The sequence below is a fragment of the Sinocyclocheilus grahami genome, unplaced genomic scaffold (genome assembly GCF_001515645.1).
Source record: "Sinocyclocheilus grahami isolate Dianchi unplaced genomic scaffold, SAMN03320097.WGS_v1.1 scaffold110.1, whole genome shotgun sequence".
Taxonomy (NCBI): Eukaryota; Metazoa; Chordata; class Actinopteri; order Cypriniformes; family Cyprinidae; genus Sinocyclocheilus; species Sinocyclocheilus grahami.
This window is the reverse complement of record NW_015505289.1, coordinates 290,012-309,715: the sequence shown is the minus strand read 5'-3', so window position 1 is coordinate 309,715 and position 19,704 is coordinate 290,012. Positions and strand designations below refer to the sequence as shown.

Genomic DNA, 19,704 nt, shown 5'->3' with positions numbered 1-19,704 from the left:
ATACTAGATAAGTTTTTATTTTTACATCTTTTCTTTCTGTTATAGTTTTATTTAATTTTGTTGTGTGTTTGTGTTGTGTGTTTGTCATTTTTATTCGTTTTTTAATATGTCTATATAATTTTTTTTTTACATTTTTATTCAAGTTTTCTTTATTTTAGTACATCAATTTAAACTAAATTAAAATTAATCTGGTAACTAGTTGAAAAAATAGCATTATTAAAACGGAAATTAATATTATTAATACTAATTAAATTAAAATAATTAATTAATACTATTTTAAATATTATAATAAAATAATAATACAAAATATGATTATAATATAAAATATATCAGTCATTTTAGTTCAATTTAAATTAAATTTTCAATTTAAATTAAAATGAGAAATATTCATTTGTTAACTAGTTGAAATAAAATAGTATTAATAAAATAATAAAACTGAAATTAATACTATTAATACTACTTAAATTAATAAACGTAATTTTATTAATACTATTTTAAATATTATAATAAAAATATTAATAAAAATATCAGTTATTACAGTAAATCAATTTAAACTAAATTTAAATTAAACATTAATTTGGTAACTACTTGAAATAAAATTAGTACAATTGAAATTACAGTGGGGCAAAAAAGTATTTAGTCAGCCACCAATTGTGCAAGTTCTCCCACTTAAAAAGTACTTACATTTTAAAAATTAATTTTATTAATAATATTTTAAACATTACAATAAAATAGTAAAAATATAATTAATAAAAAATAGATTTTTTTAAAAAGTTAAAAAAAAAATGTTTGCTTTTAGTTGTAGATTTAGTTAATTATAATATCCCTTCTCAAAGCTACATCCAAATCCTCAGCGGTGCGGAGCGGAGCAGCGATTCCTCAAACAAGCCCTGAGCTGGAGTGTTTGCTGATGACGAGGGTCTCGTTTGGGCTGACAGGCCTGAATCAATTAGGGCCTAAATGCAGAGAGTGTGTGTTTGTGCAGCTTGACTCCCTGAACATCAGATTCGGCTTCTTTGTTTGCCTCACAGAATGATGAAGTCACAACTGAAGAGTCCGACGGAGATGACAAGTCCGCAAACATCCGAAACACACACACAGCGCGTGCATCCGCCTACAGGCACATCATTAGAAGAAGCAGAGACAGTGGAGCTCTGTCAAGAAGAGCGTTCATGAGCATCCTGTGCATCTGTGCGGAGGCTGCAGGAAATTGGCTCTGTGTGTGTGTGTGTGTGTGTGTGTGTGTGTGAGCGGACGGTACCTGGTGCTGGGATTCCTCCAGATTGCCGCTGGCCCACAGCGAGAGCCCCAGACGGTGTCGGATCTTGGCCTCGTCCTCCCGACGGCCCAGCTGCTCCGCTAGACGCAGACCTGAGACACAAAACACACACAAACACAGATTTACAGGTAAATGCTTTTCCAGGAAGAGTTTTCAATGAATACTTCACATGAAAATGAGTGTATTCATTCACTGCACTTGTTTTAATACAGTTTTATGGCTTTTAGTCTATGTTTGTTCACTTTGAGGCAATATAGGCCTAAATTATAGTTGACAAAATTAACTTCTTAGATATTTGCATATAAAATGTAACATCATTTCAGACTAAGACCAAAATACTAAATCATTATGCATTGTAATTTGTCAAATATGACTCTGGAGCACAAAACCAGGCTTAAGTCGCTGGGGTATATTTGTAGCAATAGACAAGAAAACATTGTATTTTTTGATAACAAAATTATGGATTTTTCTTTTATGCCAAAAATCATTAGGATATTAGGTAAAGATCATGTTCCATGAAGATATTTTGTACATTTCTTACCATAAATATATCAAAACTTAATTTTTGATTAGTAATATGCATTACTAAGAATTTCATTTGTACAAATTTAAAGATGATTTTCTCAATATTTAGATTTTTTTGCACCTTCAGATTCCAGATTCTCAAATAGTTGTATCTCAGCCACATATTGTTCTATCCTAATAAACCATACATCAATGGAAAGACTATTTATTCAGCTTTTCAGATGATGTATGATGTATATAGAAAGAATATAGAAGAAATTGACCCTTATGACTGGTTTTGTGGTCCAGGGTCACAAATTGATTTGTGAAATATATTTCAAAATAAACATAATTTTTTCCCAATGTGCACCAGAGTGTTATTTTAGTATTATTTATTTACTATTATAGTATTTGATTATGTATGATGTATATAGAAAGAATATAGAAGAAATTAACCCTTATGACTGGTTTTGTGGTCCAGGGTCACAAATTGATTTGTGAAATATATTTCAAAATAAACATAATTTTTTCCCAATGTGCACCAGAGTGTTATTTTAGTATTATTTATTTACTATTATAGTATTTTGAAGCTTTTGATATATTCAGCTAGCTTTAATTTAATTTTGTTTAGGAATTTCAGTACTTCAACTTCAACTTATTTTATTTAAATTAGTTGCCAGGGAAACATTTATAATTTCTATTTTTAAAACATAATATTACATAATATTTTTATTGAATTCAATTTAAAAGTTTTAGTATTAGTTTTAGATAACTTCAACAACGTTGATTTGGCAAAAAGCATCAGAAAACAATAATAAATGTGAATATACTGTAAACGACATTTGAGATTTTCAGAGAATAACAATTTAAATGTGTTTCTTTACACTGATTTTTTTTTGTGGTGAAAACACATTTTAATTTTACTTTACTAAACAACTGTTCAAAAGCTTGGGGTCAGTTAGACAATTTTTTTGTAAGAAACTAATAATTGTATTCACCGAGGACGCATTAAATTGTTCAAAACTGACAGTAAAGACATTTATAATGTTACAAAAAAATTATATTTCAAATAAATGCTGTTCTTTTGAGCTTTTTATTCAGTAAAGGATCCTGAAAAATGAATCACGGTTTCCACAAATACATTAAAAAGAACAATCGTTTCAATGGGAATAATTTACATTTTAAAATATATTATATTCTTTCATTTAATACTTTTTTTCTTCTCTTTTCCCTGGTAGAAAGAAAACCATATGGGTTTGGAACAACATGATTTTTTTTGGCTGAACTATACTTTTAATAAAAGCATAATCAAAACTCTCAGCACTTGAAGCCAGAAGTGGTTGAAATCGGTTGAAAACAGCTCTAGTGTGTCTAGTATTTAAACTCATATATGCAGCTCTCTGAAATTAATCATCCTAAAATAACAGGCTCCGAAACATTCCCTTGTCTTTTCTTCCTCCTTTCTCTTCAATCTCTCTGTTTTTATGTTTTTCACCATCAATCTCTGACATGGCTGTCGGGACGCGCTGGTATTTAGGTCTCATCAGGCACTGATCTAAAGAAAAGCCTCAGAAATCATTTTTCTCATTCAACACAGACTTTAATCAGCGTTTCAATCCCACTTTGATTCCTGCGTCTCAGTGAAGTTCAATCTCCAAACAAAAGAAACGTACGGTGAAACGCACCCTTCTTCTGCGACCGCACTACGGTACATTGGTCTGAATTATACATGCATACATCTGAAGTCATGTCTCTAATTGGTAAACGGTTATTTTATCTTTAAAAACAATGCTCTTAATATTTCTGACAGGAAGTAGAATGTAGCATGCATACTGTTTGGCAGTCAGAAAATCAAACAATCAAAGGTCATGTCTATTGCATTGTGAAATACACTGTTGCACTCGATGCGCTCTGGTTGCATATTATCAGAAAAAGGAAAAGGAAAAGTATGTTTTCTGAAATGTAATTCATGTGAAATACTGTATACCACAGTCTGATAAATGGACGGCCGTATCAGCTAACATCTCTTTCTTGGCTTATTTTATTGGACGGCTAAAAGATGCATTTGACTGACACCAAACTGGATTAAAAATGTGAAATAACTTTTTATATATTATATGATTGTTGCATACTATATACTGTTTCACATACTAAATAAAAATAGATTAAAATACATCAATAAAGTAAACAGAAATCTAAAATAAGAAATTTGAAGTACATAAGAATATTAAAGGGGCCATATAATGCGATTTCAATTTTTCCTTTCTTTTTGGAGTGTTGCAAGCTCTTGGTGCATAAAGAAGATCTGTAAAGTTGCAAAGACTAAAGTCTCAAATCCAAAGAGATATTCTTTATAAAAGTTAAGTCACGCCTACCTAAAACGGCTCGTATGATTTTCAGACCGATGAGCTTTGTAAAAATCTATGCGTTTCAGAAAGGCGGGGCATAGAGGAGAAACAATAATGTACACTATGTGGAAAATAATGTTTTTTAACCTTAAACCGCATAAACACATTTCATTACACCAAATACACAAAATAATGTTCTTTTTAGCAACAATATATGACCCCTTTAAATAAGAAATTTGCATAAATAAAAAAAACCTGCATAAACAGATCAAATAAAATGTATGAATAAATAAAAAAGAAAAAGAAAATGAAAAAATAAAAAAATAAATGTAAAAAATGTATACATAAATAAGTAAAAATGTACATATAAATTAAATAAATAGATATGTACAATAAAATGTCTCTCTCTCTACATAACGTAAAATAAAAAATAAGAAAATGTAAAAAAAATATGTATAAATCAGTATAAACGCAAAATATGTATAAATAAATACAATAAATACAAAACATACAAATATAAAATCTTATACATAAATTATTAAATTTATATATATATATATATATATATATATATATAAATTAAATACAAATTAAAATACGTATTAATAAATAAACATGTAAACGATGTCTATAAATAAAAATTAATTAAAAAAAATTGAAAAATATGTATATATAAACAGATAACGTTCTCAAGGACAATCGTCAAGTACCTTCAGCCAGACACATTCTAGCGCTCACCGTCCCACGTGTGTCCGTCTCTACACAACTCTAATCTCACAAACGCCAAACTGATGTGAGAGCGACAGTTTCCTCCTGTCCGCCGCTCGCGAGGAGGCCACTCTCAGTTAATTGGCTGTCAGACAGAGGGACACTGTGGCCTTTGGTGTAGCGGATATGCATCTGGCCTTTTCTCATTCTCTTGCCGCTCTCTCACAGCAGGGAAGCAGTAAGGTAATTGTCAAAAGTCCTGGATGAAGGTGATTAGAGCATCATCTGAGTGAACGGCCGCCCGTGAGCTGCTCTGTTCCTGACGGCTGACAGAAAGTCATTTCGGAAAGACCGGGAGGTTTTTTTAAAGGGGACACCAGTAATTCAACTACAACAAAACGCTCTACTTTGGTTACGTATGGGTGAGTGCTCTTTCTGTGAATACAGTGCTGCTTGAAAGTTTGTGAACCCTTTAGAATTGTCTATATTTCTGCATAAATATAATCCAAAAAAAAGTATGTCTCAAATAGGATTATTATAGCGACATACGGCACCAGAAGCCAAACAAATGAGCTGAATCTCAATGTCCTCTTGTGGGAGCGAAGCACCAGATGTCTCTCTGTGTGTGTAAACATGAGCTTCAGAGCTTAAACATGACGTCTGTACCTCAATCAACAACTTCCTAACAACTTTAGTCGTTTCACCCTCAACTGAATAAAGATCTGAAAGTGGTATAAGTGTGAAGAAATCATATATTCACCCCAAAACCAAAAGAAATGTTTTCATGAGGCCTAAGCGCATTTAAATTCTACATTGCAAAAAAAAAAAAAAGATGACAATTAAACAGGCAAACAAATCTCAAAGCCTTACTTTAATTATGTTTCCATTATGAATTTAATTTATGCAACAACAAAAAAATTAGCTGGGAGGTAGCCAATAATCTGAATAAATGAATCAGTCATTTATTCAATTGATTCTCATCAAATAAAACATTAATCTACCTAAAGTACATGTGGTCAGTAAGATTTTTCTAAAGAAATTTACTTTTTTTTTGGCAAAGATGCATTGAATTCATCAAAAGTGACAGTAAATACATTTATAATGTTGTGAAAGCATTATATTTCAAATAAATGCTGTTCTTTTGAACTTTCTATACATCAAAGAATCATGGAAAAATGTATCACGGTTTCCACAAAAATATGAAAAGTGAAAAGTGTTATAGAAATAAATCTGACTTGACACTGTAAATAAATATAATAAATAAATATTATGTATAATAATAATATGTGCGTGTGTCAAATCAGCGGCAATATGATAAGATGAAAATATCTAATCAATAATTATTAATATAAAATCATATATAGATAAATAGATAGATCTAAATCTGATTTGTTATTGTACATAATTTAAAATATATTATTTAGTTAGGCCTATATATTAATATTCAACTGATGTGTGGTCACAGGTGTACACATATTTGCAATTTCATTCAAATGTTTACAAAAAATCAACAGCAATATGATAAAAGATGACAATACCTAATCAATAATCATTATTACTAATACTTCCATTAAAATGTATATTATTATTAAAATTGTTCTTTTCTAAAAAAAATTACACAGTAAAACAAATTCAAATACTTTGATGCACATGATGAACATGTTATTTGCATCCTGGTGTTTGTATCCCGTTTTTTTCTATGCAATATCACAACTTTTGCATAAAAATATGTGGATGGAAACCCAACTATATATCATAGAGACTCTTTTGACTTGTGCCTGTAAACAACAACTACCCTAGCAACCACATACCAAAACTCCAAACACCTTAGCAACTGCATAATAACATGGATCTCAGTTTGAGTACAACAGAACATCTCGGTTACGTATGTAACCCTCGTTCCCTGAAGGAGGGGACGGAGACGTCACGACGTGACTCGTAGTGACCGACTAAAAGGGAACTGTGATTTTCCACATCATGTCTCTTACCTTCCTGCAGGTACATGACGGACTGCGAGTAGTTCTGTAGAGCGTGGTGTGTTCGTCCCAGGCTGCTGTAGGCCAGAGTTTTGGCCACCAGGTCGTTGGTCTGTGCCGCGATGCTCAGGTGCTGCTCCTGATACACCACGGCACGCTCAAAATTACCCAGCGACTCGTAAGTGAGTCCCAGGTTCCCGTAGGCCCGTCCCTGACAGCTGCCGCTGCCCATCTCCTCCGCGATCTGGAGGTCCAGCTGGTGAAACTCAAGGGCTGTGTCGTGTTCGCTCATCAGCTGGTACACGGCGCCCAGGCCGCAGCTGGCGTCGCCCTCCAGCAATCGATCTTGGGTGTCGCGGGCGATGGCGAGCTGCCGCTCCAGGCAGGAGATGGCCTGCTCGTAGTTACCCAGCTGGCTGTGCAAGCTGCCCAGTTCTCCGTACGCCTGAGCTTTTCCTCCACACTCTCTCAGCTCATGTGCCACCACCAACCGCTTCTCAAAACACACCAGAGACTGCTGAAGACTCCCCATCGCCCTGACAAACACAGCGAACCAACATTATACATATACAGTAAGAGGAAATACTTTGGTAAAACTGAACAATCTGATTGGTTGAGACCCACTGTACAGTAAATTTATAATCACACAGCTCTTTATATGAAGCTGGATATGTAAGTATATCCAACTTTATCTGCATACATACAGTAGGACTCATGTACAGCGATTGTTTATAGTGTCGCAAAATGTAAAGTATATTGTCACACAGCTCTAATCTGCTAAATGTGAATATGAGGATTGATGATATTAAGATATTATAATCATTAACATCACGATTTTCTGCAAAGCTGCTATTGACCACAATGCATACTGTTAAAAACACTATACAAGGAAATTTTACTTGACATTGTGAATAAATAAACAAACAAATAAATTTATATTATGTATAATAGTGTGTGTAATAATAATATCTCAAAATTAATTACTACTACAAATAATAAAATTACAAATTATTTTCTAAACATTTTACACACACAGTAAAAGAAGAGAAGATCCCAAATACTAAAAAAATATGACAGTCACATTGTAAATTAATTAATTAATTAATAATCATACAAGTTCAAATTTGATCGATGTTTTGTCACAGGTGTGCATATATTTGCAACTTCAGTAAATTGTAAAAAAACAACAAAAAAACTAACAAACAGCAATGTGATAAAAGATGACAATATCTAATCAATAATTTTTACTAAATTATTAATACTAAAAATTTCAATAAAATTACTTTTTAAAAATTTTAAATAAATTTGTTCTTTTCTAAAAAAGAACTCTCTCTCTCTCTCTCTCTCTCTCTCTATATATATATATATATATATATTATGTATTTAATTTGAACAAAATATTATTTCATTCTAAGTACAATTTCTATTAAAGATGACAATATCTAATCAATAATTATTAATACAAAAAATGTCAATAAAATTACTTTTTAAAAATTTTAAATAAATTTGTTCTTTTCTAAAAAAGAACTCTCTCTCTCTCTCTCTATATATATTATGTATTTAATTTGAACAAAATATTATTTCATTCTAATTACAATTTCTTTTATTTTACAATAATATTACACATTTTTTACTCTATAAAAAAAAAGAGTAAATCCAAAATATTGAAAAATCTGATCGGCTATTATATATAATTTAAAATATATAATAATAATTATATATTACTATTCAATTGATGTGTGGTCACAAGTGTGCATATATTTGGAATTTCAGTTTTATACTACTACAATTACTACTACTAATAATTCCAATAAAATTATAGTTATTCAAATAAAATTGTTCTGCCAAGTAAAATAGTTTAACATAGTATTGTAGATATCTTGGTGCATTAATATACAATTCAACTCGATTTTAGTGCTGGAACTTTTCATTTCATGTAATGACATTTCAGTGATTTTACTACGGTTAAATCTGGTTTACGGCTTATTGCTTTATTAGCTCGCAGTGTGTGTCTGCTTCCAGACTGTGGTGTAATCAAATAGAAATAAGTGCAAAGTAAATTTCAATTTGACTCTAATAAATTCCATGCAGAATGTTTACAAGCTGATATCAAATTTACAGAGCGATTTGGAGATGTATGTATTCCTTTGAATATGAACCGTCTCACATGAAACAGAATCTCAAAATGCAGTCTAGTTTAATGCTGCTAAAATACTGAATGTGAGGGAATCACGAGGGACGACGTGCTTTAGATCGATAGGAGCTATTCCAGCAACACACAGGTGGCAGGACAGAGCTGATGCAACTTCATTTAAAAAGAGAAATGCAGTCCATACGCTCCCATCCGTCGGGAGAGCGGGTTTGAAACGGGCTTCGGTACCGGCATTATTGTGGAATAACAAAACCAGGCTTAATTCATACAGGCCGGGGACTCGCTCACTACTTAGGTAGCTTAAAAGCGATGCATCATTACCCCTTGTTGTCCTGTCACTTGAAATTACAGCAACATCAGTCTTGTTGAAAGGCCCTGCCTCATTTCAATATAAATGAAACAAATAGCTTTTAACGCGGGCCTTTAATGAGGTTCTTGTTGGATTCTTCTACGCTATCTGAGGTAAAGCTCCTCTCTGCTGAGGGGAGTGCAAGCGCATTGTCACAACTGACAGTGTAATTTACCTTCCCCGCTGGACCGCGGGAAGGATGGGGGTTTGGGTTTGGATGAGCTTGGCTCGTTGCGGGCCCGGTGTGAGTTCTCTTCCCACAATCCTTAGCGTCGAGCTTTGACAGGCCCCTGCAGCAAACCATTCATCATATTTCCATGCCCATATACTCGTAGGTAAGCAGAATCCACTAGGGTTTGTGACGGGAGCTGGAATGCTTAAAGGGCTGATTGGATGTTAATTAAAATAGATGCGTGGCAGATCACACCAAGGAAGCTGGGTAGACATGTATGGAGTGCATAGCTGCCCACAGAACAATTTGCATTTTTCAAGCAAATTAATTTTCGAATTAAAAGTTTTAAAACTGAGTCACCATTCATTCTTGGGTGAATTTTCTCTTTAAATCTTTTGAATGCTATTACATCTAATAACAGAATATCAAACAATGACGTATTTCAATAAAAGAAGATCGTTGAAGACCAAAAGTATTATGTAACTTTGCAATAGGATTTTTGGGGGTGTTTGAAACAAGCCAATTATGATGACAAAATTATTTAAAAAAAAATACATAAATTGGGATCGACAGATTAAAGCATTATATATTCAGTAGTTATGTATATTTGCATTGCTCAACATTAGCAATTACATTAGCGATTCAAAACTCAAAGATTTGTTTGCATTATATCTCAAAAAATGGTCACAGAATCCCCATATGGCATTTTTTATATTAAAATGTAATAAAGAAAATAATAAATGTTGCTGTTTATCATATATGGACTATTGTTAACATTTTTTGAGCGATCATGCAAACAAATCTTTGAATACGAGTTTTAAAATGAATTCACTATTCATTTTTGTGTGTACTATCCCTTTAAGTCAAAAACCGTATGAATGCCATTTCGTTAGAATATAACAGAATATCGAACCAGGACGTATTTCACTAAAAGAAGTTTGCTAGGTTTGAAATAAAATCATAAAGCAATAAATCTGCTGTTGAAGACAAAAGTATTGTAATCAACAGCTAAAAAATATTATATATTCAATATTTCTGTATTTGCAATGCAGTGGCTCAACATCAGCGAATCGATTCAAAACTCTGATTCAAAGATTTGTTTGCGTTATTTTTCCAAAATGTTCACAGAATCTCCATATGTACTAAAAATATTAACGTGATGCTACATTAACGTGAATGTAATTTGAGAGATCAAAGCAAATCTTTGAATCAGTTTTAAAATTGAGTCACTAATCAGTTTGAACTGATTCACAGAAAAAACTCCAAGTTTACTTGTTTGCTACTAAAGTATAAATTAGAGATACAAAAAAAAGCACTAACATAGAGTGAATCAGTGACCATTTTGGTGAACAAAAGTGAACATTTGAAGAGATTCTCCTGCTGATACACTCAAGCGACAGTGATTCCCAAATTTGAATGTGAGAAGCACAAAAAGTGCTTTTATGCTTTATGCATCTCTGTGTACATGCGTGTAGCCCTGTATACTGTCATTTCAGCATGCATGTTGAAGGTGGGGTCATGCTCTGATACAAAACAATTCCATCTTCAATCTGTTGCATGTCGTGAGAGCGTTCAGTGTCCGCCTGTTGACCTCAAGGTGTCAGTCCTCATGTCGCCTGATACAGTTAGTGCCTCTATCAGACTGAAGCAACTGGAATAACAAGCAGCCTGTTGCATCATCACAAGACTCCACAGCTCCAGAATGCTAATAAATCATTCACACTATGTTAAAAAAAAGTTATCTAATCTTGTCTAAGAGCATATTACACTCAAGTACGACTAGTACTTTTGTAAATTTTTTACATTGGCGTCAATAATTATTTAGGCACTTGAAGGAATAGTTCACCCCAAAATTACAATTGTCAGTTTACCTCATCCTCATGTCAATCTAAATAAAAATTAAAGTCAGTGGGGTCCAGTGTTGTTTTGAGTCTCAATGACTTCCATTGCATGAAAAAAAAAAAAAACAGAAACATTGTTCAAAACATCTTCTTCTGTGTTCAACTTGAAGGCAATTCACAACAATTTTCATTCTTGGGTGAACTATCCTTATATGTCACTTAATGTATGAATGCTATTTGATCAGATAAGAGAATATCAAATCAAGTGGCATTTCACCAAAATAAGTTTGTTAGGTTTGAAATCAAAACATGTACATGTCTATATACTGCAAAAACAAGTATTTGTCCTATTTTCCAGTTCAAATATTAAAAAATTCTCTCAAAATACAAGATACACCCCAAGATACATTTATCACAAATGTAGTTCAGGACATTAAAAAGAGACATCTTAATGAGTTCTTAAGAATTTTTTGACTTGTTTTCTTTTAAAATATTTGAAAATCCTTAAAACAAGATATAATTTAATTAAGAAGCAACACTGCATAAGATATTAGGTTGTTTTGGTCTTACTGCACTGGCATATTTTTACACTTGTTTTATGTTATAAACAAGTTAAAAACAAGTAAAAAAATCTGCCAGTGCAGTGAGACAAAATACACTTATATTCAAACTATGAAAAAAGTTGCTTATTTTAAGGATATTTTGAAAGAAAAAACAAGTAAAAAATCATTTGTTTGCAGATGCAACATGGTTTGATATGTTTTCTATCTAAGTGTCGTTTGTGTGTCCAAGTACATTTTTGAGCCAGTGAAAAATTATAAATAACACAAAAATGGACATGAATTCTTACCTGTGTCCATTACCAAGACCTCTGTATGCCTTCTCCTGGTCCTGCATATGGTTGAGGCTCTGTGCCACAGAGAGATACTGGTCATAATACTTAATTGCCTCTTCAAAATCTCCCAGCGAGTCATAGCAGTCTCCCAAGTTCCCATAAGCACGACCACGGTCCAGCACGGCCTCGTTGCCACTGAGCTGCTGCAACATCGCCAACTGTTGCTCAAAATAGCCAATGGCCTCCTCCATTCGTTTTGGTCTTACTGCACTGGCATATTTTTACACTTGTTTTATGTTATAAACAAGTTAAAAACAAGTAAAAAAATCTGCCAGTGCAGTGAGACAAAATACACTTATATTCAAACTATGAAAAAAGTTGCTTATTTTAAGGATATTTTGAAAGAAAAAAACAAGTAAAAAATCATTTGTTTGCAGATGCAACATGGTTTGATATGTTTTCTATCTAAGTGTCGTTTGTGTGTCCAAGTACATTTTTGAGCCAGTGAAAAATTATAAATAACACAAAAATGGACATGAATTCTTACCTGTGTCCATTACCAAGACCTCTGTATGCCTTCTCCTGGTCCTGCATATGGTTGAGGCTCTGTGCCACAGAGAGATACTGGTCATAATACTTAATTGCCTCTTCAAAATCTCCCAGCGAGTCATAGCAGTCTCCCAAGTTCCCATAAGCACGACCACGGTCCAGCACGGCGTCATTGCCACTGAGCTGCTGCAACATTGCCAACTGTTGCTCAAAATAGCCAATGGCCTCCTCCATTACTCCCATGTTCATTTTCGTAATGCCCATGTTACCGTAAACCTGGGCCTCAATGCTGGGGTCCTTCAGTCGCTGACCGAGCTCAAGCTGTTCCTCGTAGCATTTAAAGGCCATGGTGTACTTTCCAAGAGACATGTAGACGGCGGCGAGGTGTCCATGAGCCTGGCACTCTCCCTGGATGTCGCCTTGCTCCTGGTACACCTCAAGTTCCTGGGTGTGGTACCCTAAGGCCTTGTCGTATTTCTGTAGCATCCGGTAGGCAGCGCCCAACGCGGCGTAGGCGTTCGCCTCCATCTTGCGATCCTTGACTTGGTGCGCCAAGGACAGCTGCTGCTCGTAAAACTTGACGGCTCCGGGAACATCCTTCTTACAAAGGAAGATGTCTCCCAGGTTGCCCAAGGCGCGGAACCGAGCCTGCGAGTTGTTCAGTGACTGCGCCAAGGAAAGAAGGTACTTCTGGCACTCCTCCGCCTTGCTGTAGTCACCAAGAGCCTTGAAGGCCAGGCCCAGATTACAGTAGGCTTTGGCTTGACTTAACTTGTCGTGGAGGTCCTTAGCAAGTGCCAGATCTTGTTCGTAGTACTTCACTGCCTCCTGGAAGTTTCCCAGACAGTAGTGCGCATATCCCAAATTGTGGCAGACCTTACCCTCGCTCTCCATGTCCTGCAATTCCGGGGAAAGCCGTAGGTACTGTTCATAGTAGGGTACGGCTTGGGGAAACTCTCCCCGAGAGCAGTGAAAATTACCCAAGTTGCCCAAGGCACGAGCCTCACTCTGGATGTCCCTCAACTCTCGAGCAATGTTCAGATGATTCTGGTAATGTTGCAAGGCTCGATCATGCGCCCCCAGAGCCTGGTACGCCACCGCCAGGTTACCATGCGTCGAAGCCTGCGAGGCACGATCGTTAACCTCCATGGAAATCTGCAGCTCTTGTCTGTGGTAGCGCACGGCCTGGTCAAAGGCACCGAGGGCATTGTAAGCATTGCCCATGTTTCCATATGCTCTGCCCTGGGCCGCATAGTCATTTAGCTCTTGGGCAATGGATAGATGAGCCTTGTGCAGCTTCAGAGCAGTGTCGTAGTCCCCTTTCATCTGGTAAATGATTCCTGTAAAGAAGAAAAGAATAGTTTAATTCAATCAAATTGTGCTTATCATGCTTCACAGGATAACCAAAATGGTTTTTCAATATCTTCCATCCCTCTTCATCTGTTAAAGAAGCTAAAGATTAAGTGTACATTTAAAAAAGCCATGAACTACAACATACCCAAAGCAAATCATCCAACCGGAAAAAAAGGAAATAAGATCTGAGAAAGCCCACTGACACTAGTAGAAATATATTTTAATTAAAATGGAGATCTGGTCTGATTTGTGTAGTCTTGACTCGCCTTCAATCAAAGTTCTGTGCCCCAAAGATATGCTAATATGAGGCAATGGCAATCAAAACAACCAGATCTGCTCAGTCCTGGGAGACTTCTTGCAAATTTTGGGTCCCCCTAATGTTGCCTGACCACTTTTCCACAAAATTATCATTACCGTCATAACATTACAGTCAGTTCCAGTTCCTGTACAGTACTTGGGGGGAAAGTAGAGGATCAGGGGAGGAAAAAAGCCTAATGAATACTTCTGATGGAAAAAGGGTTTGAGGGCACCAGCAATGCGAATCTTTAATTGTGGCCAACACCAGTTGGCTCCCACATCGTTGTATGCTTTAACCGGGTTTCTTTTCCTTTGAAAATCAGAGCTAAGTATTGGGGATAAGGAAAAGTGCTGGGATGAGTGGAAAACAAGATGTGTCAATGGGGCAAAACTGGGAAGTCTGTGGCGACCATTTGTGTAATTGTCAGAGATGCCGGCTGACCCGAAAATTATTTCTGGGAATAGGATGCCAATGAAAACACATTGGAGGAAAGTAGTGTGCGAGATAAAAGTGTTTTTTAGAGAGATGTGGAGCCGTTGTTGATAGAGTGGTTTGGCATCTTGAGGGAACTCATTCGGTCTGCTGACTGAGTCACGGGCCACGAGCGCGTCCTTCTGCGTGTGTGGAAGCAAGAGGCAAAGGGGGGTATCAGAATGGGTGAGGGGTTGCCCATCTGCTCAGTGTCAATACTCATGTGCCAAGGCAGGATTACCAGCATGTGGTAAATCCAATTAGATCCAGTGCCAAGCTGGTATCCTGACACTGAGGGCCCATTAGAGCTCTTCACTATTCACAAATATTTCCTCTAAAATAGCCCCAGTCTTCAGTGGCTAATTATCAATACTTAACCCCATGATTCTTCATTTATCAGCGAGCAAAGCTTCAGACAGAAGCTTGTTTGAAAATGAATCCTTTGAGACGTGTGCAGTGAAACGTGCCAGACATAAAACCTTTGATGAAAGAAACCAACAAAAGACTGGTCCTGCTTGTACTTTTAAACACTTTTATATTGGTCCAATGTGACTGCGAGGAACACAATACTAACAAGACCTAAAAAACTTCCTTGAGCTAAAAACAGAAATGCTGAGCTGAACAATTCTACACTGTCAGGACATAAATAATCCTTACTGTCTGCAAATTAACAGAAGGGACTGCTATTAATTCATAAACAGTAGGGAGTGTTTATGTGCACAAACTACTTAAACTAATGGATAATTTACAGCAGTTGTTCTAAAATTGTGGCATGCTGAGTGCCCCCTGGTGGTATGCAACTTGGCTTAAAATTTATAAAACTAAAAAAGGCTTGTGTAAAATTGTATTTATTTATTTACTTAAAAATAGATATTAATAAAACGTAAAAATATTTTACATTTTATAATCAATAAAATAACAAATTATATAAAAAATATATTAATATATATTCGCTTACAGCTCAAAAAGATGCAAATGTTCTCATTGCAAAACAAACAAAAACAAAAACAAACAAAAAAGATATGCACAAATTAAGCAACAGCATGATAGCACGCCACTGCGACTTTGACAGTAACACCACAGCCGGCTTTATCTTCATCATTTCGTATTAAGAATGGGGTCACGGCTACAAAACAAAATAGCACCTCTTTGATAGGTCAGTTAAGAGGATTACACAGTCACCTGCGGACGCTGCAGGAATGCATATGGCCTCATTGTTAAAGTTAAATCCCTAGAGCCGACACGCAGGAGAGGGTGGCATGAGACTGGGGAACAGGATCTGAGGTTAAAAACTCCTCAGTGTCTGCTCTAAGGCGTGAATAATAATTGCAACGATGCATGATTTGGCTAAAGAAGACGCCAGGCTCCAAGAGCCTCTGCCTACATTAACAGAAGTGGGATTTTGATGATGTCTTTCCAGCTTTGATCCCGTGCTATGTAACGAGTGATGGGCAGCCCTTCAAACAAACATTAAAAATACTTCCCTCCCCAGGCGGTCGTTTCGCCTAAATGCATGTGAAATGTAGTAATTTAATCTTCAAATGGCACAATCTTCAACCCCAAATGACTGAAAAGCCGTGACTTTTTTATTTTATTTTTACTGAGAATGTCCTACTTGAACTCATTACATAGCTGTCGCTTTTCAAGCGTTCCCGCTCCGTAAAGGCTGTGACATTCCGAATTAATTAGCTTTAGCGTGGACTCGCCTTCAAAGCTCGACTTCCCGACGAGATTTTGACAACTAAATGAAACCGATCAAGCCAGCAGTCATCAGATATGTGTTAAATTCTTAATATAGTACATTTAATAATAGAACGCATTTACTCTGATTTCAAATCAAAATCATGTCATTGTGACAATTTTAAAACATGCATGAAAGATGTTAAGCTGAAAAAAGGGCTGTGTGATCATAACTCATATATGTCTATCAAATAAGTAATGAGCATATTGAGCGCAACGGCCGGGTTAAGGAAAAATAACACCCAGATTTATTTGGGAATTTGTTTTTTTTTTGACAAATTCCCATTAAGATTAATGCCAGATAGAAGTTGTAAATTGTAGTGTTATTGTCATCTGCAATGCTTCATGGGAAATGATATTAATTTTGCTGTAGGTTTGTCTTTTAGTCAGATGTTTTTGCTTCAAAACAAAGTTTGTGGTGTTGTGATTCATTCCGTAGTTGGTTCAAGGCTGCAGAAAACGCAGAAAAACGTTGGCTTCTAGAAACGACCCCTCTTAATGTCTTCACCTCAAACATACACTCTACTTATTTAACGGAAACCAAAATTGTCCGCAAAGTGACTGCAATAAGAAGCGGCTGACGGAAAGTAAAAACATAATAATAAGTGCAACTGTATTTCAGCAGGCCTGTCAGCTCCACAGCTATTTTCCTTTGTTATGATTCCTGTCTGTCTCTCAAAACCATTCCAGTCTCGTCTCCTTCCATTCAAATGCGAATGCTAACTAGGCCCGATATTCTGCCGTATGATTTATAGCTCAGAGCCAGTCTTGAATAACCCTAGGGAAAATGGGGACAAACCAATGGCAGACTAGGGTCAGCTTTGTTGTTGGCTTCAGAAGAAGAGTAAAACAGTTGAACACTGCGGCTGGCAACAGTTTGCCAGATGCATTCATTTGACATTGAGTCTCTTGCAGAAAACGTATTTATTCTCTGCTTCCACTTTTAGCTAATCAAAGCGCAGTTAGTGGTTTTTGTTTTTTTTACCAGCCGTAGATTGTTGATAAACACCCTCTTAAAGTCTGAGTAACGGGAGTCTGGCTTTCGGAATTCTTTGGAATTTTCAAACCGTTTTGAAGATCTATTTTGGAATTTCCAAATATTCCGTTTCCTCTATATCCCTGGTGGTTTTGGCGCACTTTTGCATACTTGCACTGCCGCAGTGTACTGGAGACGGCACTAAATGACTGTCTGTGGAAACAGGGCCTCAAACGTGACCGCTGGTAACAACTGTCAAAGCAACACATCAAACGGGCTTCGCACACTACACTGAACCCTGGGTTAATGCATTTGAACCTTGTGTTAATGATGCTTTTAACGGTTCTTTAAGTAACGTTTCACACTTGTAATTTCAAAAAGGGGTGAGCGCCCTGAGTTATGAAACACTTGATGGTGCAAATCTAATGGATTCTAGAATGTTATGGTGAGTTGTTTAGCAACAGATAACCAATCATTAACCAAACATTGCTTGTCTCATATTAAATATTATTTCATATATGATTTAATTTATAAATAATAATTCAATAATAATAATAAAAATTATATAAATTAATAAATAATAAATATATATATATTTTTAAAAATAATAATAATATATTTATTTTTGTCTTTGTTACTGGGTATGTTTCTAAAGCAAATTTCCAGATTGATAAGCACACTTAAAATCTCATAAATATGTACATGAACCCAGAATTGACCAAAGTACAGTATGAAATATCTAAATCTGATTACCCAGAACTAAATAAGCACGAGCAGAACTTGTGTAATTTTCAACCAGTGTGGGCTTTCATTAAAAGATAATGATTTACTTTACTTCATGAGAAGCTATTCACTACATTAGAGAGAAGTATCAGTTCTAAAGCTGCTCCATGGGTCTTTAAATGACTCAGAATATTAATTTAAGGAAAAGGAAATGAGATAAACCGGCTAATATTCTGCCTACAGCAATGGAGCGTAGAAAATGAATATCAACAATGTGTAATGTTCTAAAACAAGAGTCATGAGAGAAAATTTCCCACACACCAATAACTCTACTGAAACACACACATTGCTAATAGTATTGAAGCCATGAACATTAGTACTGACATTTTACTATTCTAATCTTAAATATTAATGTTACAGTGAAATAACATATTTATTTAGTAATCATAAAAATCATATTACAATAATAATAATACATTTTGGCCAAATTGCGCAGCTCTACAAATAAACACTGCAAATCTTTTTTAAATCACATTTTAAACTGCAAATGCATTTTTTTTTCTAGAAGTTCCATTGAAAAAATAAGTGATATATTTTTTGTTTATTTTTATTTGATTTTTTAATTCTTTCCCCGCCAGCATTTAAAAAAAAAAGTTGCCAGCCACCGCCAGCGATTGATGATGATTTTCACTCAAATTTGATGGCCTCCAGTATATTTTGCTGTATGAATATTTGAATATGCAATACACCAAAATAAAGATCAGAGCCTCTGCTTTTAAACAAAAAAAAAAAAACTGTTTTATTCTAGCTTAAAGCATTCTTTTTTTATCAACACTTGAATATAGCTAGGTTTCACAAAAATGCATGTGAGAAAATCAAATTTTTATCAAAAACTACATCTGGGTAATATTCAGTATACGATTATCAAAGCATAAATCCAGTAAATCGCTTCCATCAACACCTCCAAAGCTTGCACAGACATATACCACTTCCTGGATCAACATTTTCCTCCGTAACATTATGCAGTTTTCATTTACATGCTGTCTATTGCCGATGATCGCATTATTTTTCATATGCATCTGTTTGCATAAGAGATCGCTTGTTTCTCCGTCCTGTTTTTAGGTCTTGTGCTTTTGTTCGGGAGGATTTGTACTCGTTCAGAAGATGCGTAATAGCGCCCCCGAGTGTATAAAACTCGTCTTTGTCGGGGAAAGAGTTAATAATAATCATAATAATAATAATAATTACTGATTAGATTTATTAACCATTTAAAATCACAATTGCAATTTTTTTTATCAGAGAAAAATGATTACATTTTTCCCAAATTGTGCGCCCCTACTACTAACCACGCTAAAACATACTAAACATACTCACAATACTGATATCTTTATAGCACAAAACACAGACTGCTGAACCCACAAACATACGGC

At 35.1% G+C, this 19,704-nt stretch overlaps 2 protein-coding genes across 2 annotated transcripts in view; both read right to left on the bottom strand.

Annotated features, from left to right (window-relative positions):
• The window catches only part of LOC107588927 (tetratricopeptide repeat protein 28-like), a 293,102-nt gene that overhangs the window by 36,089 nt on the left and 237,309 nt on the right, over positions 1-19,704 (bottom strand). The window contains exons 7-9 of the mRNA XM_016277179.1: positions 12,712-14,053; positions 6,828-7,351; positions 1,262-1,371 (exon numbers count right to left, since the gene is read on the bottom strand). Of these exons, the coding sequence (XP_016132665.1) occupies positions 1,262-1,371; positions 6,828-7,351; positions 12,712-14,053 (1,976 nt within the window). The remainder of the gene's footprint in view (positions 1-1,261; positions 1,372-6,827; positions 7,352-12,711; positions 14,054-19,704) is intronic.
• Positions 10,663-12,404, bottom strand: LOC107588926 (tetratricopeptide repeat protein 28-like). The gene is made up of 2 exons (XM_016277178.1): positions 12,180-12,404; positions 10,663-11,139 (listed from the first exon to the last, which is right to left on the bottom strand). Exons 1-2 carry the CDS (start codon positions 12,374-12,376, stop codon positions 11,061-11,063), a joined length of 276 nt encoding a protein of 91 aa, XP_016132664.1. The 5' UTR covers positions 12,377-12,404; the 3' UTR covers positions 10,663-11,060.

What these genes read in the sequence shown, in the direction of transcription:
- LOC107588926 (XM_016277178.1), bottom strand. Translation starts at nt 12,376, where the DNA reads ATGTTGCAGCAGCTCAGTGGCAACGAGGCCGTGCTGGACCGTGGTCGT. An exon ending in GGTCTTGGTAATGGACACAG is followed by an intron (nt 11,140 to 12,179) that starts GTAAGAATTCAT and finishes TTGTTATTCCAG; the next exon opens with TTGCTTCAGTCTGATAGAGG.